At 36.7% G+C, this 21,281-nt stretch overlaps 1 protein-coding gene across 1 annotated transcript in view; it reads left to right on the top strand.

The window, feature by feature from the left end:
* The window catches only part of CPNE8 (copine 8), a 231,751-nt gene extending 220,686 nt beyond the window's left edge, over positions 1-11,065 (top strand). The window contains exon 20 of the mRNA XM_042946250.1: positions 9,418-11,065. Coding sequence (XP_042802184.1) covers positions 9,418-9,606 — 189 coding nt within the window. The 3' untranslated portion in view covers positions 9,607-11,065. The remainder of the gene's footprint in view (positions 1-9,417) is intronic.
* Positions 11,066-21,281: the final 10,216 nt, after the last annotated feature.

The raw sequence follows: 21,281 nt of genomic DNA, 5'->3' as shown, positions 1-21,281 counted from the left end.
ATTGCAGGGGATTTTAACACCCCACTTACAGAAATGGATAGATCATCTAGACACACGGTCAATAAAGAAACAAGGGCGCTGAATGATATATTGGATCAGATGAACTTGACAGATATATTTAGAACTCTGCATCCCAAAGCAACAGAATATACTTTCTTCTCGAGTGCACATGGAACATTCTCCAAGATAGATCATATACTGGGTCACAAAACAACCCTTCATAAGTACACAAGAACTGAAATCATACCATGCATACTTTCAGACCACAATGCTATGAAGCTTGAAATCAACCACAGGAAAAAGTCTGGAAAACCTCCAAAAGCATGGAGGTTAAAGAACACCCTACTAACGAATGAGTGGGTCAACCAGGCAATTAGAGAAGAAATTAAAAAATAGATGGAAAAAAACGAAAATGAAAATACAACAATCCAAACGCTTTGGGACGCAGCGAAGGCAGTCCTGAGAGGAAAATACATCGCAATCCAGGCCTATCTCCAGAAACAAGAAAAATCCCAAATACAAAACCTAACAGCACACCTAAAGGAAATAGAAGCAGAACAGCAAAGGCAGCCTAAACCCAGCAGAAGAAGAGAGATAATAAAGATCAGAGCAGAAATAAACAATATAGAATCTAAAAAAACCGTAGAGCAGATCAACGAAACCAAGAGTTGGTTTTTTGAAAAAATAAACAAAATTGACAAACCTCTAGCCAGGCTTCTCAAAAAGAAAAGGGAGATGACCCAAATAGGTAAAATCATGAATGACAATGGAATGATTACAACCAATCCCTCAGAGATACAAACAATTATCAGGGAATACTATGAAAAATTATATGCCAACAAATTGGACAACCTGGAAGAAATGGACAAATTCCTAAACATCCACACTCTTCCAAAACTCAATCAGGAGGAAATAGAAAGCTTGAACAGACCCATAACCAGCGAAGAAATTGAATCGGTTATCAAAAATCTCCCAACAAAGAAGAGTCCAGGACCAGATGGCTTCCCAGGGGAGTTCTACCAGATGTTTAAAGCAGAGATAATACCTATCCTTCTCAAGCTATTCCAAGAAATAGAAAGGGAAGGAAAACTTCCAGACTCATTCTATGAAGCCAGTATAACTTTGATTCCTAAACCAGACAGAGACCCAGTAAAAAAAAGAGAACTACAGGCCAATATCCGTGATGAATATGGATGCAACAATTCTCAATAAGATACTAGCAAATCGAATTCAACAGCATATAAAAAGAATCATTCACCATGATCAAGTGGGATTCATTCCTGGGATGCAGGGCTGGTTCAACATTCGCAAATCAATCAACGTGATACATCACATTAATAAAAGAAAAGAGAAGAACCATATGATCCTGTCAATCGATGCAGAAAAGGCCTTTGATAAAATCCAGCACCCTTTCTTAATAAAAACCCTTGAGAAAGTCGGGATAGAAGGAACATACTTAAACATCATCAAAGCCATTTATGAAAAGCCCACAGCTAACATCATCCTCAATGGGGAAAAACTGAGAGCTTTTTCCCTGAGATCAGGAACACGACAGGGATGCCCACTCTCACCGCTGTTGTTTAACATAGTGTTGGAAGTTCTAGCATCAGCAATCAGACAACAAAAGGAAATCAAAGGCATCAAAATTGGCAAAGATGAAGTCAAGCTTTCACTTTTTGCAGATGACATGATATTATACATGGAAAATCTGATAGACTCCACCAAAAGTCTGCTAGAACTGATACATGAATTCAGCAAAGTTGCAGGATACAAAATCAATGTACAGAAATCAGTTGCATTCTTATCCACTAACAATGAAGCAACAGAAAGACAAATAAAGAAACTGATCCCATTCACAATTGCACCAAGAAGCATAAAATACCTAGGAATAAATCTAACCAAAGATGTAAAAGATCTGTATGCTGAAAACTATGGAAAGCTTATGAAGGTAATTGAAGAAGATATAAAGAAATGGAAAGACATTCTCTGCTCATGGATTTGAAGAATAAATATTGTCAAAATGTCAATACTACCCAAAGCTATCTACACATTCAATGCAATCCCAATCAAAATTGCACCAGCATTCTTCTCGAAGCTAGAACAAGCAATCCTAAAATTCATATGGAACCACAAAAGGCCCCGAATAGCCAAAGTAATTTTGAAGAAGACCAAAGCAGGAGGCATCACAATCCCAGACTTTAGCCTCTACTACAAAGCTGTCATCATCAAGACAGCATGGTATTGGCACAAAAACAGACACATAGACTGATGGAATAGAATAGAAACCCCAGAACTAGACCCACAAACGTATGGCCAACTCATCTTTGACAAAGCAGGAAAGAACATCCAATGGAAAAAAGACAGTCTCTTTAACAAATGGTGCTGGGAGAACTGGACAGCAACATGTAGAAGGTTGAAACTAGACCACTTTCTCACACCATTCACAAAAATAAACTCAAAATGGATAAAGGACCTGAATGTGAGACAGGAAACCATCAAAACACTAGAGGAGAAAGCAGGAAAAGACCTCTCTGACCTCAGCCGTAGCAATCTCTTACTCGACACATCCCCAAAGCCAAGGGAATTAAAAGCAAAAATGAACTACTGGGACCTTATGAAGATAAAAAGCTTCTGCACAGCAAAGGAAACAACCGACAAAACTAAAAGGCAACCAACGGAATAGGAAAAGATATTTGCAAATGACATATCGGACAAAGGGCTAGTATCCAAAATCTATAAAGAGCTCACCAAACTCCACACCCGAAAAACAAATAACCCAGTGAAGAAATGGGCAGAAAACATGAATAGACACTTCTCTAAAGAAGACATCCGGATGGCCAACAGGCACATGAAAAGATGTTCAACGTCGCTCCTTATCAGGGAAATACAAATCAAAGCCACACTCATATATCACCTCACACCAGTCAGAGTGGCCAAAATGAACAAATCAGGAGACTATAGATGCTGGTGAGGATGTGGAGAAACGGGAACCCTCTTGCACTGTTGGTGGGAATGCAAATTGGTGCAGCCGCTCTGGAAAGCAGTGTGGAGGTTCCTCAGAAAATTAAAAATAGACCTACCCTATGACCCAGCAATAGCACTGCTAGGAATTTACCCAAGGGATACAGGAGTACTGATGCATAGGGGCACTTGTACCCCAATGTTTATAGCAGCGCTCTCAACAATAGCCAAATTATGGAAAGAGCCTAAATGTACATCAACTGATGAATGGATAAAGAAATTGTGGTTTATATACACAATGGAGTACTACATGGCAATGAGAAAGAACGAAATATGGCCCCCTTTGTAGCAACGTGGATGGAACTGGAGAGTGTGATGCTAAGTGAAATAAGCCATACAGAGAAAGACAGATACCATATGTTTTCACTCTTATGTGGATCCTGAGAAACTTAACAGAAACCCATGGAGGAGGGGAAGGAAAAAAAAAAAAAAAAAGAGGTTAGAGTGGGAGAGAGCCAAAGCATAGGAGACTCTTAAAAACTGAGAACAAACTGAGGGTTGATGGGGGGTGGGAGGGAGGGGAGAGTGGGTGATGGGTATTGAGGAGGGCACCTTTTGGGATGAGCACTGGGTGTTGTATGGAAACCAATTTGACAATAAATTTCATATATTGAAAAATAAATTAGTTATTTGCAAGAATAGAAATACTCTTGGGGAGACTGGGTGTTGCAGTCAGTTAAGCATCTGACTTTGGCTCAGGTCATGATCTCACAGTTCATGAGTTGGAGCCCCACATTGGACTCTGCTGCCTGCTCATATTCTGTAGAGCCTGCTTCAGATTCTGTGTCTTCCTCTCTCTCTCTGCCCCTCTCCCACTTGTGCACGCGTGCTCTCTCTCTCAAATATAAATTAAAAAAAAATTTTTTTAGTTTGACAAAAAAGAAGAGAATACTCTTAAATACTTAGAATAATGGGGTTTCAAGGGCACACAAGGATAATGTTGTCAATCTTCCCATCAGAAAATACCTAAGGCATCACAATCAATAATATCTAAGCCATCACATCAAATACTACTGGCTAAAATATTATCAAAAAGTAAGGTCTGTTTAGGCTCTCTTACCTTTTCACTGCTTCCAACTTCTTATATGTTGAAGCTAATCAGGTTAATACACTGCAAATGGAACCCAAATTTTTTAAGTGGCCAAACAAAAGCCTATAACTGCAAATAATAACAAAAGCCAGAAGTAGCTGAGTTTCAGCAGAAAGTTGAGGGTAGTGGATGGGGTTCTCATTATTATGTGAAACCTTCAGTGGCTTCCAACTTCTTCATATAATAATAATATTGAGTCATTTATTAACTTCGTTGTATGCTAGGCAGCTACTTTCACTAAATCTTTAATTGAACTTATGCAGATACTTTGATTACATTTTATGAAAAAAAAAAAAAAAAAAAAAAAGAAATGAGTTTCAATTCTTGTCCATAGTCATGTAGCTAGTAAGAAGTAGTCAGGATTTAACCTTAAAATGTCTGATTCTAAAATTCTTAACACAAATTATGTATAACTTTGATTCTATAACCTAACCATAGCATTTAAGAGTCTCCGTGATCTGACCCCAATCTTCCTCTTTAGCTACACACACACACACACACACACACACACACACACACACACACACTTTGTATAGATAAATAGGACTACTAGCTGTCTTTGAGTCAACATTTCCATTGTTCTTGCTTTTATTTCCTCTTATTATTTCACCTGGAATACTCTTCTTCCTTATCTGTGCTGATTAAAACCCTACATTTTGAAAGATCCCAGTATAAAGCCTTGAACAAAGCCCTCTGTACACCTGAGCTGATTTCCCCTCTGTCAATTTGTTCATATATCACTTTATATCATCCTAAATACTGGTCTCTTTTTACTTTATGGTAGTTTATAAATGAGGAAACGGAGGCAGAGGACGAGATGTTAAACAACTTGTGCAAAATTACTTAAGTCATAAATTGGTAGAGCCAAATTTCCAACAGAGTTCTGATTCCAAACCCTGAGTTCTTTCTGTTACAACACACCTACTCTCCTAAAAGCCAAAATTCTACTGAAGATTATTAGGCTCTGTTTCCCTTTTCATACTGCTGTAGTGGTTTATATATCAGGGTTAGATTAATTTAGGTTCAAATAATGACCAATACTGATAACTATCTGACCTTGGGTAAGTTAACTAATCTAAGTTTCAGTTTCCTCTTCTGTCAATTCAAAATATGGGTAACATGCTAATAAAAATTAAATGAAATATTGTATTAAATTTTTTTGCAGAAGACCTGTTACCTACCAGTTGTTCAATAAGTGCATTAACACCAATATTAGTTACTGCTATTAGTGAGTATGTTGGCATAGTCTAATGCAAAGGCATTTTTTATGTCAGTATTTCATAGTAGCTATACCCTGACTTGGGACACTGTAGTCAGCCTTGTGTGTGATTATATTCATTGCCTCAAGATTGAATCTCATCTGACTATAGTATAAACAGTAAGCAAGATGAGATCCTATGGTTGTTTTTCTAAAACTTAAATGAGTTATTTTCTTAAATCAATATATGTAAAGGCTTTCAATATTTGTTTGTTTGTACTATGGATTGGCCCTTGTGTATAAAGCAATGTCATTTCTCTTGGCTGCATGCAGCTGTTGGCCAGCCTATCATTTACTTAAAATTTATATTTAAATCATATTTTCCATTAAAAGGAGAATAATAACCTTGAAGGCTTAGACTTGAAAATCACTAATGGAGCTCTGCACAGTAGGAACAATCGAGTAAAATTGAGCAGAACAGCAACTAAAAGTCCATTTGCCCAAACTGATTCAAACTTGTTTTCACAAATAGGCAAAACCAGCTGTTAGAGCTGCCATGTGGAACATTTTCCTTATACTGCATGGATGCTAAAAAAAAAAAAAAAAAAAAAAAAAAAAAGTAGAGTATCAAGGATATAGTATATTTCTACAGAACAGAATGCATTTGTTGGTATTCTTCAGACAAATGTGATAAATTAGTGAAAATTAAATATTGATTTATCCCTCTAGACTGAACATTTTAAGGGTCTGAGTTAATATGTGGTGATAGTCAGTGATGAACGCTCATCCACAAATGTGTGAGCAATATTTTGAACAGGAGGTCCCCGGGTACAGTGACCAGAAACGAATGATAAAAAGAGACAATAATCAGAGTGGTCTGAGAAGTTAAGTGGAAAACAGATTGTAGAAGGATATGAGCAGTAGTGTTACAGAGGGCATATTTTGTCCTAAAATCCGTAAGATCTGGCATTAGTAAGAGGTCAAGGAAATGAAGAGTCACTTGTCATTTTCATCTCTCACTTAGGAGAGTACCTCATGACATGATTGAATAGCTAAATGTTCTTTTGGGAGAGGTTTACATAATTTAGGTTAGTGAGTAGAAAGTTCTCAACGTTTTTTTTTTCTACTCCCAGCACACATGTGGAATGAGCTGTACTCCTGTTGGTAACAGGAACCCGCTATAGCAGTGATTCTCACCCTGGGGCCAAGGACCTTCAGTATTCACGGGCCAGGCAGAATTACTGAACAAACCTAAGTTCAATGTGATATAAACTTTCCTCTTCAGCTGAAAACTATATTTCTTCTTACCCATGATTTATAAACATATTTTAAATAAGAGCAGAACTACATGTATTATGACAATAGCGATTGTGAATGTGAGTTTTGACATCCCAGAGCATCACGACATTCTTAAAAATGAATTGTAATGTCCTTCAGTAACAAAAATTAGCAAATCTCATAGCATCTGCTGGAAATATGAAGCAATGGGTGTTTTAAAATAACAAAAAGGCCGGGAATTACTATCTTAGATGCTAATAACGATATTATACTCAAACTTGATAGAGATAAAACTGATAAAGGATATTCCTTGTATTTAATGTTTGATATGAATGTAAATAGGAAACTATTAAGAATATAGTTTCATATTTATATTGAATACATACATGTTTGAGCTGGTGAGTAATAAATAATACTAGTGATGATTGCAATGACTACCTTGTATGGCACATATTATGACTTGAACACTGTTTTAAGCAGTTTACATGTTAACTGATTTAATACAGCAACCTAATGAAGTAGGTATTACTGTTTGAAGTAGGTATTATTATTTTTATTCTCATTTTTAGAAGAGGAAACTGAGGCAAAGAGTGGAAAATCATCTGTGCAAGATCATGTAGCTATTAAGTAGAAGAACTGGGCTCTGAACTGGGGAAAGTCTAATTCCAGAGTTTGGGAGAATAGGGGGTAAAAAGAGAAAAGAGTTTAATGTCCCTGGCACAGAAGAAAAGTAAAGAATCCAATGAAAATAAAAGAGCAAAGTTGAGGTCAACACTTGATCTTAGCCAAAAGGCCGAGAAGCAGTGAGGTAAACACACAAACAGGTAGGATCAACTGTTTGCCGGAAGTAACACCATCCTTTCCCTGAAATGTAGGTATTAGCCACAGATTTCTGAAAAACTGAACTATTAGGAAAAAAAAGTTTAAAGGATAGTCATTGTATACTAAACATATTGATACCTTATTAGTAGTTTATTTTTAAAACGCTGTGTCTTTTAAAAGAAGAATGAGCTAAGCTATAACAATTAGATATCTTCTTCTCATTAATCCTGTCTTGTTGATTCCTATTTTCTCACTTTTCTAATTATCGTTTCAGAGAAAAAAATAAACCCCGACTTTTTTTTGCACTTCTTTGTTGTTGTTGTTGTTAAAAATGTCATCTTGTCCAAAGTTAGATAATTTGACCTCACAAAAGTTCACATCCCCTTAGTTCTCTTCTCAGTTGAAGACTATATTTGCTCTGTTAGATTTTTCTTACCCTTATTAGTTACCTTCAGGGGTAAGAGAAAGCTTCGTCACCTTTCTACAGTTTTCTAAAAGCTAGATTGAGTTTTCTTCCTGGTTAGCAAGACAGGGTAAAATTAAAGTCATATAGGTTGCTTCTGCCTACAGTATGTCTTATTTTATTTTATTTAAAAATTTTTTAATGTTTATTTATTTTTAAGAGATAGACAGAGACAGAGTGTGAGTGGGGGGAGGAGCAGAGAGAGAGGGAGACACAGAATCTGAAATAGGCTCCAGGCTCTGAGCTGTCAGCACAGCTCAATGCGGGGCTCGAACTCACAAACCGTGAGACCATGACCTGAGCTGAAATCGGCCGCTTAACCACCCAGGCGCCCCCAGTATGTCTTATTTTGAAAAGAAAGTAATTTTCTACTCTTGCTTAAAGAGACTGTGTTCACTGCATACAAGGTATTATACCTGCTATTTGATTTCTTAAAATTTTAATTTGGCTTCTCTGTAGGAACCTGACCATTTTAAAACTTGCTTCTTCATAATAGTTGTTTCCTGAAAGCACATCTTGAATAACTATGTAAATCAAAAGTAACTTTCAAAATAAACTTAAAACAGTTATGGCATAGTTATAGAGATGGGAGTGTGTTCTCTCTAGAGGATAAAAAAATAATTCAGGCTGTTAAATATTATAATCCGAAATTGCTTCAACATTCTCAAATGTCTTCGAAATACCTTTTCCCTAAGACCTAAAATTACTGTGTTCCCAAACTATCACAACATTAACAGTTCAAACATTTCCAAGTGGCTTCAAGAATCATCATGTCTCTGAGGGGAAATTGAACTAATGCCCTCAAACAGCACATTTTTATTAACTTAACCATTACAAATGAAGATAGAATCAGGCAATTTATTGTCAGAGTATTTAATGTTGAGCTGATAATGGCTCTCACGTAATTGCTAATGTGAAGATAGTGCAATTATTTTTATGTGATATAAAAATAAGAATGGTGATATTTCAATAAGAATGCCAAATCTCATGCTGAATTCTTTTTTTCTTTTCCATTCCAAATAACAGATTAAAAGAAAAAACAATATCTGGGACATGTGGTTTTATGTTTTAGTAATAATTAAAAATACTTCACGTGTGTTTAGGATACCGACTTCTTTTTTTTACCCTCCACTGGATACTATTTCTGATTGAAAGCTGAATTAAGCATGTATTAACTCCATCTGACAGAAAACCGAGCCCTGAAGAGGTAAATGCTCCAAGTTATTGGGAATCAGGTTAGGTATAGAAGTCAAAACTGCAGAACACATGTAGCAACATGATGGACCTGTCGGGAACAGGAGATTAGAATTATCGGGAGGAACAAACATAGAAAACAATTCCATCCCTTTTTTAAAGTATATACATTAGAAAGGTTTGGTCACTGTAGTAGCTGTTGGTAATGAATCAAATCTCTTTAAAATGCGTAGTAATTATTATCCATCTAACCACTACCCCAGGCTTCTTCAGTTCTCAATGAAATGTTTACATATGTTGATTTTTGTGTCTATTAAATAGCATGCTTTCTTTCTTTCACCTCTGTTGTAGTTCGTGCCATTCAGGGATTATATTGACAGAAGCGGAAACCACATACTGAGCATGGCTAGACTGGCCAAAGATGTCCTTGCTGAGATCCCTGAGCAGTTCCTGTCCTACATGAGGGCCCGAGGAATCAAGCCATCGCCTGCACCCCCCCCATACACCCCGCCTACACATGTGTTACAGACTCAGATATGACTGTGCTCTGAACTGCTAATGTTAATTACACATCAGTTAGAACTGCTGAGTCAATGCTTTGCTCCTGGTGCTCTGTAATGAACCAGGGAATGAGATCCTTTTCTCAGTTTGTTTTCAGCAGTACTGGTTAACATGCTTTCTTGGATCCAAAATTAATTCTCTTCCTAAACCAAAACTGTAAATATGGTTGTTGCATGAGCAACAAAAAAACAATTGTTTAAATGCTTGAAGCAAAATATGGATGTCTTCTCTGAATCTTTTTTTTTTTTTTCTTTTGGACAGAAACAGCTAATTTCCAATATATTGTTGGGAAAAAGCACAAACTATGTTTTTAACTCAAACACTGTCCTCGACTGCTGTGTGTCTAGGAAAGCAGTCTCTCTGTATCAATGTTTACATGTTACTACTTTTTAAATTTCAATACTTTTATAACTGTTCTTAAGAATAAGCGTTTTGAATATTGAATCCTTTGTCTTCTAAATTGCAATAGCTATAATCACAAGAGCAATATCTCTTTGAATGACTGTCTGGACAAATGCAATTGCAAACAAGGGGAGGGAAAGATACTTTCATATTTCTCAGTAAGTGAATTGTCTTACGAAGCTGCATCTGCTTAGTAATGAGTTCCTTTGCATTGTTTGCCGAGTGTGGGAGTTTAAGCGTCGCAGGTGTGTATCCTGTAAGGACATGCATTTTTCATGGGGTTTGGGTTCTAAATTTAGACTGCCGTCAGTTTATGTTTTGTAATTCTCCGTAGAAATAGGAAAAAGTCAAACATCGTGAACTGTAAAATGCACAGAAAATACTTTGTGTAAAAAGTAGCGTCTTTATATTATAATGCTATTTAAAAGACTAAAACCCAGAATATTTAACTGTGAAACATGTAGCAGAAGTTTTAAACTTTTTATTCCATTCTACCTTGTCTAGATATTTTAATTCAAAGGGATACTGGCTCTGTCAATTTGGACTTCTAGTTCTCACCTTTCCATGTGGCCATGCAGGGTGCACAGGCTGGAAGTTTTTTGTGTAATTCCCAGTTAAATACACACAACCTGTGACTTAGTGCACAACACATTTGTGAAATAACCTACTCCTACATACAGAACTGCCTGTCCACAATTAATTGTAAAATTTTTGCATGTACAGTTTTTACAAGAATTACAGTTTTGTGACGTTGTGTCTGAATTAAAGCATTTCTTTAGAACAAATGGCCTTAAATTCTCACAGAATTCCTGGAAATGATTGTGAATTGCCTTCAAATAATAGAAAAGTGTATTTTTTTTTCTTTTGTGTCAACAATGTAACTGCTTTATAATATTTTTCCTTACTTATGCCCTATTTACTACTTGGTTTATTTCTACTGTATGTTGTTCTCTTTGTCCCAAGTTGACTTAGGGTGACTTTTATAAGCATGAAACTATTTTAATGAAAAGAAAAATATATACACCCACATATCTCACAGTATCAATGTTATATAATTATGTAATAATAAATTGTCCATTTTTAAGTATGTATTAAAATCTTTAAAAGGATAACTATTTGCTCTATAAATTTTATGTGTGAGTGACATGGGGTGTGATGATTTCCCTTATTGATCTTAAATAATTTTGCCAGTAGAGCTTATTAACCTCCTGAATTTTTTAATTTACCTTCATCAGCCCAAAGAAACAAAAGTGAATATGGTCAGTATTCTTTCTTGTGAACATCAGTTATTTTTCTTTGATCTCATCAGAGGAAATGAAAGATGTCTACTTTCTTATCTAACTAATAGTGTACCCAAACCTAGTGGGGGCACATGGCTGAGAAACAATCTTCAGTTATAAACCTTGCCCTGTGTATGGTTGAGAATAGTGACTGGAAATGCATGTGATGTTAGTTCTATATGTTAGGTTAGAAAATACCCAGTCATATCTCATCATTGCATAAACGAAGAAACTAAGTCTGAAGGGGCTGATTTATCTAAGACTGTAACTAGGACAGAACAAAAGTAACTACCTACATTTTGTGGACCATCATTAGGGGCTTTACAATGAAATATCCCAGAAACATAAGCCATAAATGCAAACACATATCAATATCTGGACATACAAACTAGGTATGAAGGATATGCAAACATTAGATAATGAGAGACAAGAAAGGTAAGTATTGAGAGAAGAGTGATAGCTCCAAATCATAAACCTTGCTGCCAAAAGCAGATTAGGAACAAAGGTTCTGGATGCTCTCCTCTCTAATCCTATCCCTTTTCTTCTCTGATGAAAGCCATTTTAATTCTAGGATGAGCCCTCGGGCTTCTATTCAGGCATCTCCATTACTGAGTTATGTAATATGAATTCCCATTGCTTCCCAAATGAATATAATATTAAAATCATCCAGGCTTATCTCATCCTTTTCCCCAACTGATCTGAATTTATCTGGAGTCTCAGACATAGTTCATACTGTTTCCTCCCATCTCTCCTTAGGCCTCCACCTAGAATACCCTTTGTATCTTCTAGCCCAAGCCTCAACTCTTAACCATATTCTTTAAAACTTCTGGTGACAATAATTTGCACCTTCTGTGAACTCATCTATGTGTTGCATTTTAGCATATCCATTGCCTCCTATTTTTTATAAACTATTTTACTTTGTGTGGGGAATCTTGATACCTCCCCAAAGTTTTTTCCAGAATGTAACATGGGGAGAGAAGAAGAGGTGGATACAACTTTGAATGGTGGTGTGTGGGGGGAAGAGGGCCACAGTGGGAATAAGGTTGGAGGGCAGGCTGTTTTGTTCTTCAGATTTAGTGAAGAGAATCAGGTGGGCTCATATATATATATTTTATTACTGTAGCTTATCATCCACTGAGGACATAGATTTCTCTCACAAGGATTAGGATGATGTGATTGTTGTTTCCTAGAGGAAAAGCAACTGCCCAAGATTTCACGGAAAAGCATGCTTTTCCCTTTCAGCTTGTGTGCATTTTAACTATTTTACGTCTTTGTGTTACTCAGATGTGTAATTGACACAAAATGGCAAGCTACTTAATAAAAACTCAAAGACTAATTTCTGTCATTAGCACAAATAAGATACTCTTCCTAATAAAGAAACAGAGCTGAGGATCAGACTGATTGTGAGTGCATGTGGTATCGCTTAATAAAGACTGAAAGGCTGGAAATCTACTTGTAAAGAGTTAATATGGTGCAGGGCTTTCCCATCAGCGAGTCAGAGATCCCACACAGGTTCTTGCCATGAAGATGGGTGGAAGGCCTACACCTTGCTGACGAGCTACAGGGTTTACACCTTGGGGTGTACTGGGACTCCAGTAACTGGGAGCTCCCAGGATCCAGCATCCTTATTGGTTAACCTCAGGATATCTTACATTCTTTTTTTTTTTTAATGTGTATCTTGACTGAAAAAGACAGTAAAGCTCTGCATGACAGAGATTTTTTCTCAAATAAGCTATGAATGCCCTTATGATCATCTCAAGTTTGCATTAATCACATACATCTTTTTACATTGAATGACAATTTCTGAGAAAACTTTCTTGCCCTGTCAGTCATCTCCATAAACATCCTACCGCTCACAGAAAGAGTAGGTTCCTTAACCTCTGTGTCACTAGATGACTCACAAGACTTCAAGGAATAAAATCAAAGGGATTCAGTGTTGTTTTGGCCCTTAGAGTAAACAATTCTAGATGACCTCCCCTCCTCCTTACCATTGCTGTGCTCCTCACCCCACCTCCTCTCCAAATATTCTTCCATTTGCTCTGAGGATCCCTGAAAGTCATTGAGCAATTAGCTTTTCACTCCACAAAATATAGGGAGGTGCTTAGATGAAATGCATGGAACTTTTAAGAATTAATAAACACATTTTATAAATGTACAGACATAATTGTATCAAGGTTTTGTTTTTTTTTTTCTGAAAGGCTTTCCTTCATCAGATTTTACAATGTGATTTTGGTGAGGAAGACTTGGTGTATCACAAGCATACAAATGCTGAAAAGAGTTTCTTTGAAAATGTGAAAGAGGAAACAGGGGAACCCGCAAATACAAGCCTGAGCTCTGTTTATCACTCTCTTCATCGATGATCATCCCGGCAACATTCACACTCAGATTTCATGCTTCACAACCAGAATAAGGAGCCACTAAATAGAAATATTTTCCCAGTAGAGAGTACAGTAAATGCCCCATAACAAGATCATTTTTCTTTAAATTAATGTGACCAACTGCTATTGTAACTGTATGGAAATATTTAAATATTTTAATTTTAATATTTAAATATTTGATATTAATATTTAATATTAATCAAAATATGCTAACATATACATGGATGTCCCCAAACATAATGATTGTACTAAGATTATTGCTTGATGACATACTGGTTCTGGTTCCTACCAAACTTCTGAACAGTTTTAGAGGAACCATCTTCAAACATCATAAGGCTGGGTTGTTGCTTATTTAATACTTTATCAAACCACCTTCAACCCTATCATCTTTTATTGCTTTTACTGCCTGGGCCTTGGAGATTCTCTGAATGTCAAAATCCAAGAAAAAGATGACCACTGAGCTCTTACCATGGAAAGAGCAAAAGCAAACTGTTTTTAAAGATTTGCTCGTTTAGTTTTAAAGCAAAAGTGGCCATGACCTTGTGATTTTCTCATCACAAAGTTATTCACTCATTTAATTTCCATGAAACAGGACTGCTGGATATTCTTAATATATTTAGATAAGCTGATTTCATACAGATAGCATTTCCTATTAGTCAAAGAGGTGGATATCACTGACCTTACAATTAGGAGGAAGGATGAAGGAAGGAATACATTTAAGGCTGGCTTAAAAATAGCTTGTCTTTCAGAGATCGTCCTCACCTTACAAAATAAGTTAATCAAAATTACAAAAAACTGGTTTGGTAATTTTACAGTGAACAACCGGTTTGATAAATCCTACAATTTCCACAAGATAATTCTGACAAGCAACACTAAATAAGGTATCTATCAAATCTTTTTTTAAAATATTTAAATCTATGGGGTGGGTGCCTGGGTGGCTCAATCGGTTGAGCAGCCGACTTCTGCTCAGGTCATGATATCGGGGTTGGTGGGTTCAAGCCTCAGGTCCGGCTCTGTGCTGACAGCTTGGAGCCTAGAGCCTGCTTGGAATTCTGTGTCTCCTTCTCTCTGTCCCTTCCCCGCTCATGCTTTCTGTCTCTCAAAAATAAATAAACGTTAAAAAAAATTAAAATATTTATATCTGAATCTACCTAAAATTAGCAAAATTATTTTACCATTTCACATCCAATAATAACAAAATAATTCTATAATTAAGAGATGGGCAATTCAACATGCACTAATTCTGCATTACAAGATTTAAAAGAAAATGCGGGAACCTTGAGAAAACCAAATAGCAATTATCAGCAATCCTCTTGGGTTCATCAAGAACAAACTTTCAAGTCCCTAAACATTATTTGGACCTAATAACAACAGAAAAATTTATGATACCATTTTCAAATCCTGAGTTGGGTCATCAAATGGTAGTCTGAGAAGATGAAGAATTATAGGTAGTTTTAGTTTTAGTTTTTCATTTATTTTCTGATGGTGCAGAGCAGTTTTAAATCAATGATTTGAAATCTAAATCTGAAGGATTATATATGCACTTGGCCTCTTCCTTAAGCTTGTTATAAAATTGCTAGAAGCTTCACCAGGAGCATAACTCATTACCACACCATGTATTAGAGTCAAAAGATCTGAGTTTCTATCTCAGCTGATTTTAGAAAAATATCACTTAAATTTCTAATCCTAATTTTTATCATTCATATAATGGGGTGATAGTTCCAAGGGTCCTTAACGCACTATCCTTCTGTGATCCTCTCAAAGACAGAAGTTATTATCATTGGAGCACACCCTAAGACTTGACCCTTTAAGATCCTGATGGGAGGATTTTATTGAATGAAAGTTGATATATAATGAGCTATCAAGGAGCCTTCTCAGAGAGTGACCAGCAAGTAAGAAAGCTCAGCTTCTTATTTAAAACAGCAGGCTATTAGCTTACCCGTTAATCTAAGTCACATATTTTCACCATTCTCTTCACCTGAGAATCTGGAGTGTATAGGAAAGATGAGAGAAAAAGCCCAAGTCCCATTGCTGTGTGAAAGTCTTTGAGTTTATGTACACATGCCCTAATGCCTGTTTCCCTGCCCTTTTCCTCCTGTCATTGATTATACTTTTTTCTAAATGTTTATTCATTTTTGAGAGAGAGAGAAAGAGCAGGGGAGGGGCAGAGAGAGAGGATGGACAGAGGATCTAAAGCGGGCTCTGTGCTGACAGCAGGGAGCCAGATCCTGGGCTTGAACTCGTGAACCGTGAGATCATGACCTGAGCCAAAAACAAGAGCTGGTTGCTTAACTGACTGAGCCACCCAGGTGCCCCGATCACATTTTCAATTACTTGTTTGTTGTATGTATTTCGGTTTTGTTGTGAACTGCATAATAGCAGAAAGCAGATGAGTCTTACTCACTCTTCTCTCTCTCACATATAACATAAGGCCTAGCTCTTAGCAGGACATCAGTCGAATTATTGAAGTGAATTGAATCAAATGGTTGATCACTAAGAATGTTACATTAGTAACTGGGTATTCTAAGATAAACCTGAATCACAATGTATCCAGATGGAGAGAGATCAGTAAAAATCTTAAAACAGCACCCAACCTTACTTTTCCCGTATTTGTTTATCCCTCCTCTAAACCCGACCCGTGAAAGGGAATAAATAGAGATTAACAGCTTCTCTCTATCCACCTGCTCTCAGGTTTAATTAGCAGTGAAATTGTCAAAAGGCAGGCAGGCAGGCAGCAGGAGGGAAAGAGATAAATGAAGCTCTGACACAATCTGATAGCCACAGGTCCTGACTCAGGGTGGTCTGCGTCGAAAGTATTCGTAAAATGCCAGGATCCTATGTTATTTCTCCTCTGACCAAGCATACTAAATAAGACAAAACAAAAGACTGTGAAGTCCACATCTTACCTTAAAAATGAAAGTGGCAAGAATTTATATTAATTTTTTTTAATATTCATTTTTGAGAGACAGAGAGAGAGAGAGCAAGCAGGCAAGGGGCAGAGAGAGAGAGAGAGAGAGACACACACAGAATCTGAAGCAGGCTCCAGGCTCCAAGCTTTCAGCACAGAGCCCGATGTGGGGCTCAAACTCGTGAACGTGAGATCAAGACCTGAACTGAAGTCAGATGCTTAACTGACTGAGCCACCCAGTTGCCCCAAGAATTTATATTTTAGATGTTGAAAAGTATAGTGTATCCTCACTTCTGCCTTTTATCTGTGTTTTGTGTATTTCCAAGTGGATTATGCATGTTTGTGTGTGGGATGGTGGCGAATATATACCTTCACTCATGCATGTACCTGTAGCCATCAGTAAATGTGATGGCACTAAACAAAGGCATTTGTTACAGAAAAAATGACAATGATTTACAAGCATTTATTGCCTTTCCTGGTGCTGATAATCCTGGGGCAAGTATTCCCAGCCTGTACAGAATGTAGACAAGAACACAGAAGGTTAGAACTTTGCAACTGCATTCATAATAAGACAGGTTGACTTGCAAATCCTACTGTGCTAATATTTATGATTTGTAATGTATTCTTGCATCCTCTGCTTAGCAACAAGGGAAAAGGGTTTAATGAATATGAATTTGGCAGTGGGGAAGAAATGTGGAGGACTATAGTTATTACATATTGGCACCTTAGCTCAGAATTCCACCCACCATTTGATAAGATTGAATTCTATTTAACTTTCTAAGAAGAAATGAATAAATACTCAAAATGCTATATGCATCCTCTGTTAGAGATAATCTATTTCCTATAACTATTTGCTAAACCACCGCAATTTATTTGGTTTAGCAGTTAATCACTTACACATCACTATCTCATATGTAACCTCTGTCTACACCTGTCAAAACTCTGCTCACTCAGTTTCAGCTCAAATGCTGCTTTTCACCAATGTTTTTCTCTGCATTCCTTAGATTACTAGGAATCAATGCCTCTTTTTATCCAGGCTGTATATAGACATTCTGCTCTGCCTCTCTAGAGGAAGGCTATGTTTGCAGTGCAGAGGTCTTACTGCCCTAATACTATAGGGGGTCGATCTAAATCTGAGGTTCATTAACAGGAAGTCCATCTGCCTAAACATGTGAGTCACATTCTCTAAAATGATCTTTGTCAGAGATAAAGATTATCTTTATCTGCTTTACTTCTTTGTCCTATTTCTCCTTGCTTCAGAGAAGAAGGAGGTGAGTTATTCATTCTCTCAAAGACCGAGTTGTTTGCCTGCATTGTTAGTGTCCTACGTGGCTCTGCGCAGCCACTCTTAACTTGGGTTCCCCCTGCCTTGCAGGATAGAACCCACAATTCTTAGTTCATGTTTTCTCCTAGGGCAGAACCCCAGACAAAATCTTAGGTGCATGCAGTTTATTAGGGAGATAATGTCCAGAGTGGCAGCAAATGATTTGGGAAAGGGATGGAAAGGGAAAGAGGGAAATCCATTATAAGAGTATGTTATCAAAGTCACTGGAGGCAGCAAGGCTCCATCCTGACTCCAAACTTCTAAGGATCCTGTAGAATGCTTCCCAGAACCATTCACCTAAGGACTGACTAGGAGAACTATTTATCTGTAAGTCCTCTCTCCTGTTGCTTGGAGTAGCCTGTACTTTCGGGGATGCTCACACATGCTTGAGAAATGGGTACTTTAACATCTATGGCACTGGAGCCTTTCCGGGGTGAAAAGTTAAAGATGTGTAGTACAGGTTTGAGGTCAGACATTTTCTGCATAAGGTGAGTCGAAGCCTGCATCAAGCCAGCCATGGCTGAACTTAGAAGTGAGGGTAAGAGAATGAGTTCGGTCAACAGAGGCATATGTAACACTGGGCCTTCAAGATTCAACACTGAGCAGGCATTACCTATATTTGCAGCCTCATATCCTTCCAGTTCCTGCATGAAAGGTAACTTGTATTAAAGTGCATGCAGTTGTCCAAATACACCATTCCATTTCATTCTCCTTGCTTTTCCATATTCCAGTGCTTTCACGTTCTCACTGCTCCTCAGCTCCCAAAGCTCTACTTAGGTATTTCTACATAAGTTCATCTTTCCTTCCTTTATATTCTTTCACTACACTGTAGTTATATGTGCTATTTAGCACATGCAATACCATGTTTATGTAATGCAACTATTTTACTGAAGCATAATATTCAATAAAAATGCAAAATTCCTGAGCACACTGTTTAATGAATTTTCCCAAGATGAACACATCTATGTAACCACCATGTAGATAAAAAATATATTACCAGTAGCCCTCCCTTTGTCCCACTATAAACACAAATTCCTCCTCAAAGTAACCACCATCTTGACTTTTATCACTTTAGGTTATTTTTGTCTTTTTAAAAAATGTTGTCTAATTGGAATTATACAATTTGTATTCATTTGTCCAATTTCTTTCATCGAATATCCTGTTTGCGAGATCTAAGCACTTGTGCATAGCAATTTTTTCCAGATCTCTATAGTACTCCGTTGTATCAATATCTAACAATTTAGATTTCTTTATTAATGGACATTGAGGTTATTTTAAGCTTTAGAATATTATGAAGAAAGCCTTGTGATTAAAATTGTACATGGCTTTTGATACAAATGTGTATCTATTTATATTAGGCATATACCTAGGAATGTTTCTTGTCTTAAAGTTTACTTGGGCCTACATTAGTTTAGCTGAGATAGACTTCTTTTGCTTAGCATTCTCCTGGTGTGTGTGGGTTTTTTTGTTTGTTTGTTCGTTCGTTTGGGGTGGGTTGGGGTTTTTTTGTTTTGTTTTTTCAATCTTTCAGTCTTTCTTATTCTTATGTTTAAGATTGCTGTTTTGATAGCAACATTTACCTGAGTTTATATTTCTGCTTCTCCAGGAACAAGCTTTGAATTTTCAGTGGGTATGCACGCCTGGGGTAGTGCTTATAGATGGGTAAGTCTGTCTAACTCTGAGGTTGCATATTAGGGAGCCCTTCTTCCAGAAGTCACATTAATTGGTTTGGGACTAATAACTGTCTTAGTGATAAGGGTGCACTAGTGTTAACAGTGCATACATCATGTTTAGTTAGATTAAAATTTAAAATAAACAATGAATAATGTTTTAGAATAAGTATGTTCTGAATATTACATGGGCATGGGATATACTTATCCTAAAGCATTATTCATTGTTTATCTGAAATTCAAATTTAAGTGGGTATCCTATGTTTTTATTTGCTAAATCTGGCAAACTTTGGTAATTTCAGTTTGATAATCAAATATGAGTATTTTGCCTATTAAGAGTTGATGTAATTACTGATACATTTAAGTTAATATTGGGCATCATACTATTTTTTTAAAATTTACTCCACTCAGGGTGCCTGGGTGGCTCAGTCGGTTTGGTGTCCGACGTTGGCTCAGGTGATGATCTCACAGTTCATGAGTTCGAGTCCCGCATTGTACACTGTGCTGACAGATCAGAGCCTGGAGCCTGCTTCAGATTCTGTGTCTCCCTCTCTGTCTGCCCCTCCCCTACTCTCTCTCTGTCTCTCTCTGCCTCTCAAAAAATAAACAAACAAAAAAAATTTACTCCACTCATGTTGTATTTTTTCTTCTTGACTAATTTTTGATTAACCAAGAACTTTTTTGGCTGTTCTCTTGTAGAAAAACTTCTGTTTCTTGAGAGAAAATACCAAGTATTATTTGTCTTTACCTCCCAGATTCTAGCAGTATCTGTTCATATTGAGTGTTCAGTGGATGTTTGTCAAATGAATGAATGAATGAATGAGGATATTTGTTGTGCTTGGCACAACGAATCAAACTAATACAGTTTATCAGCCATTGTATGGGATGAAAAAATCCCATAAAACAACAAAAATCTTAACAATCATTCCAATGTCTTAGAAAATAATTCTAATGGCGTCAACTAAATCTGCATTTTGCATATGTCACATAGCTCCAGCCATCCTCTTCCCAATTAAAATAGCTCATATCTCCTTCCTCTTACCTTTTTCTTTTTCTCCCCTTCTGGGGTTTCAGTTACAGGTCCTATAAATTATTATACACTTCTAAAGTATATCCCATTTATCTTTCTTTTTGTGCTTGAGCTGGATATTTTTCATTAATCTATTTTCTATTTGATTAATCTTCTCTTGAATCCAATCTCCTGTTAAACTCATCTATTAAATTCTCAATTTCAGTTATTGTGTTCCCCCTCTCCATGTGATTAATTTTATAAATTTCAATTCTTTAATGAAAATTGCTACCACCTCTTCTACTTTTCCAGCCTATTAACCATAGTTATTTTAAAGTTCATATCTGATAACTTGAATACCGGCATGTTAATGGATCTATTTATAATTTTTGTTTAGTCTCTTGTCCTGTTTCTTGATTTGCCTGTTAATTCTTATTAACCTGAAACATGTAAGGTAAACCTTATTACCTGAAACATGTCTAAAAAATTATTAGAATTTCTAGAAAACGTGTTCATTTATTCTTCATAGACTACTCCCTACTTTCCTATAGGATGAATCATACTGAGTCACTTTTATGTAATCAGGTGCTGAGCTGTTTCAAGGCAGGAGTGCGTAGGTCTTTGGCTAATTCTACCTCTGCTTCACCCTGGCTCCTAGTGTGCAGCTTTGCAAGGGTTCCGAA

This window comes from Panthera leo, chromosome B4, assembly GCF_018350215.1.
Source record: "Panthera leo isolate Ple1 chromosome B4, P.leo_Ple1_pat1.1, whole genome shotgun sequence".
In the NCBI taxonomy this organism is placed as follows: Eukaryota; Metazoa; Chordata; class Mammalia; order Carnivora; family Felidae; genus Panthera; species Panthera leo.
The sequence above is the reverse complement of the archived record's forward strand: the minus strand, read 5'-3'. Positions and strand labels throughout refer to the sequence as shown.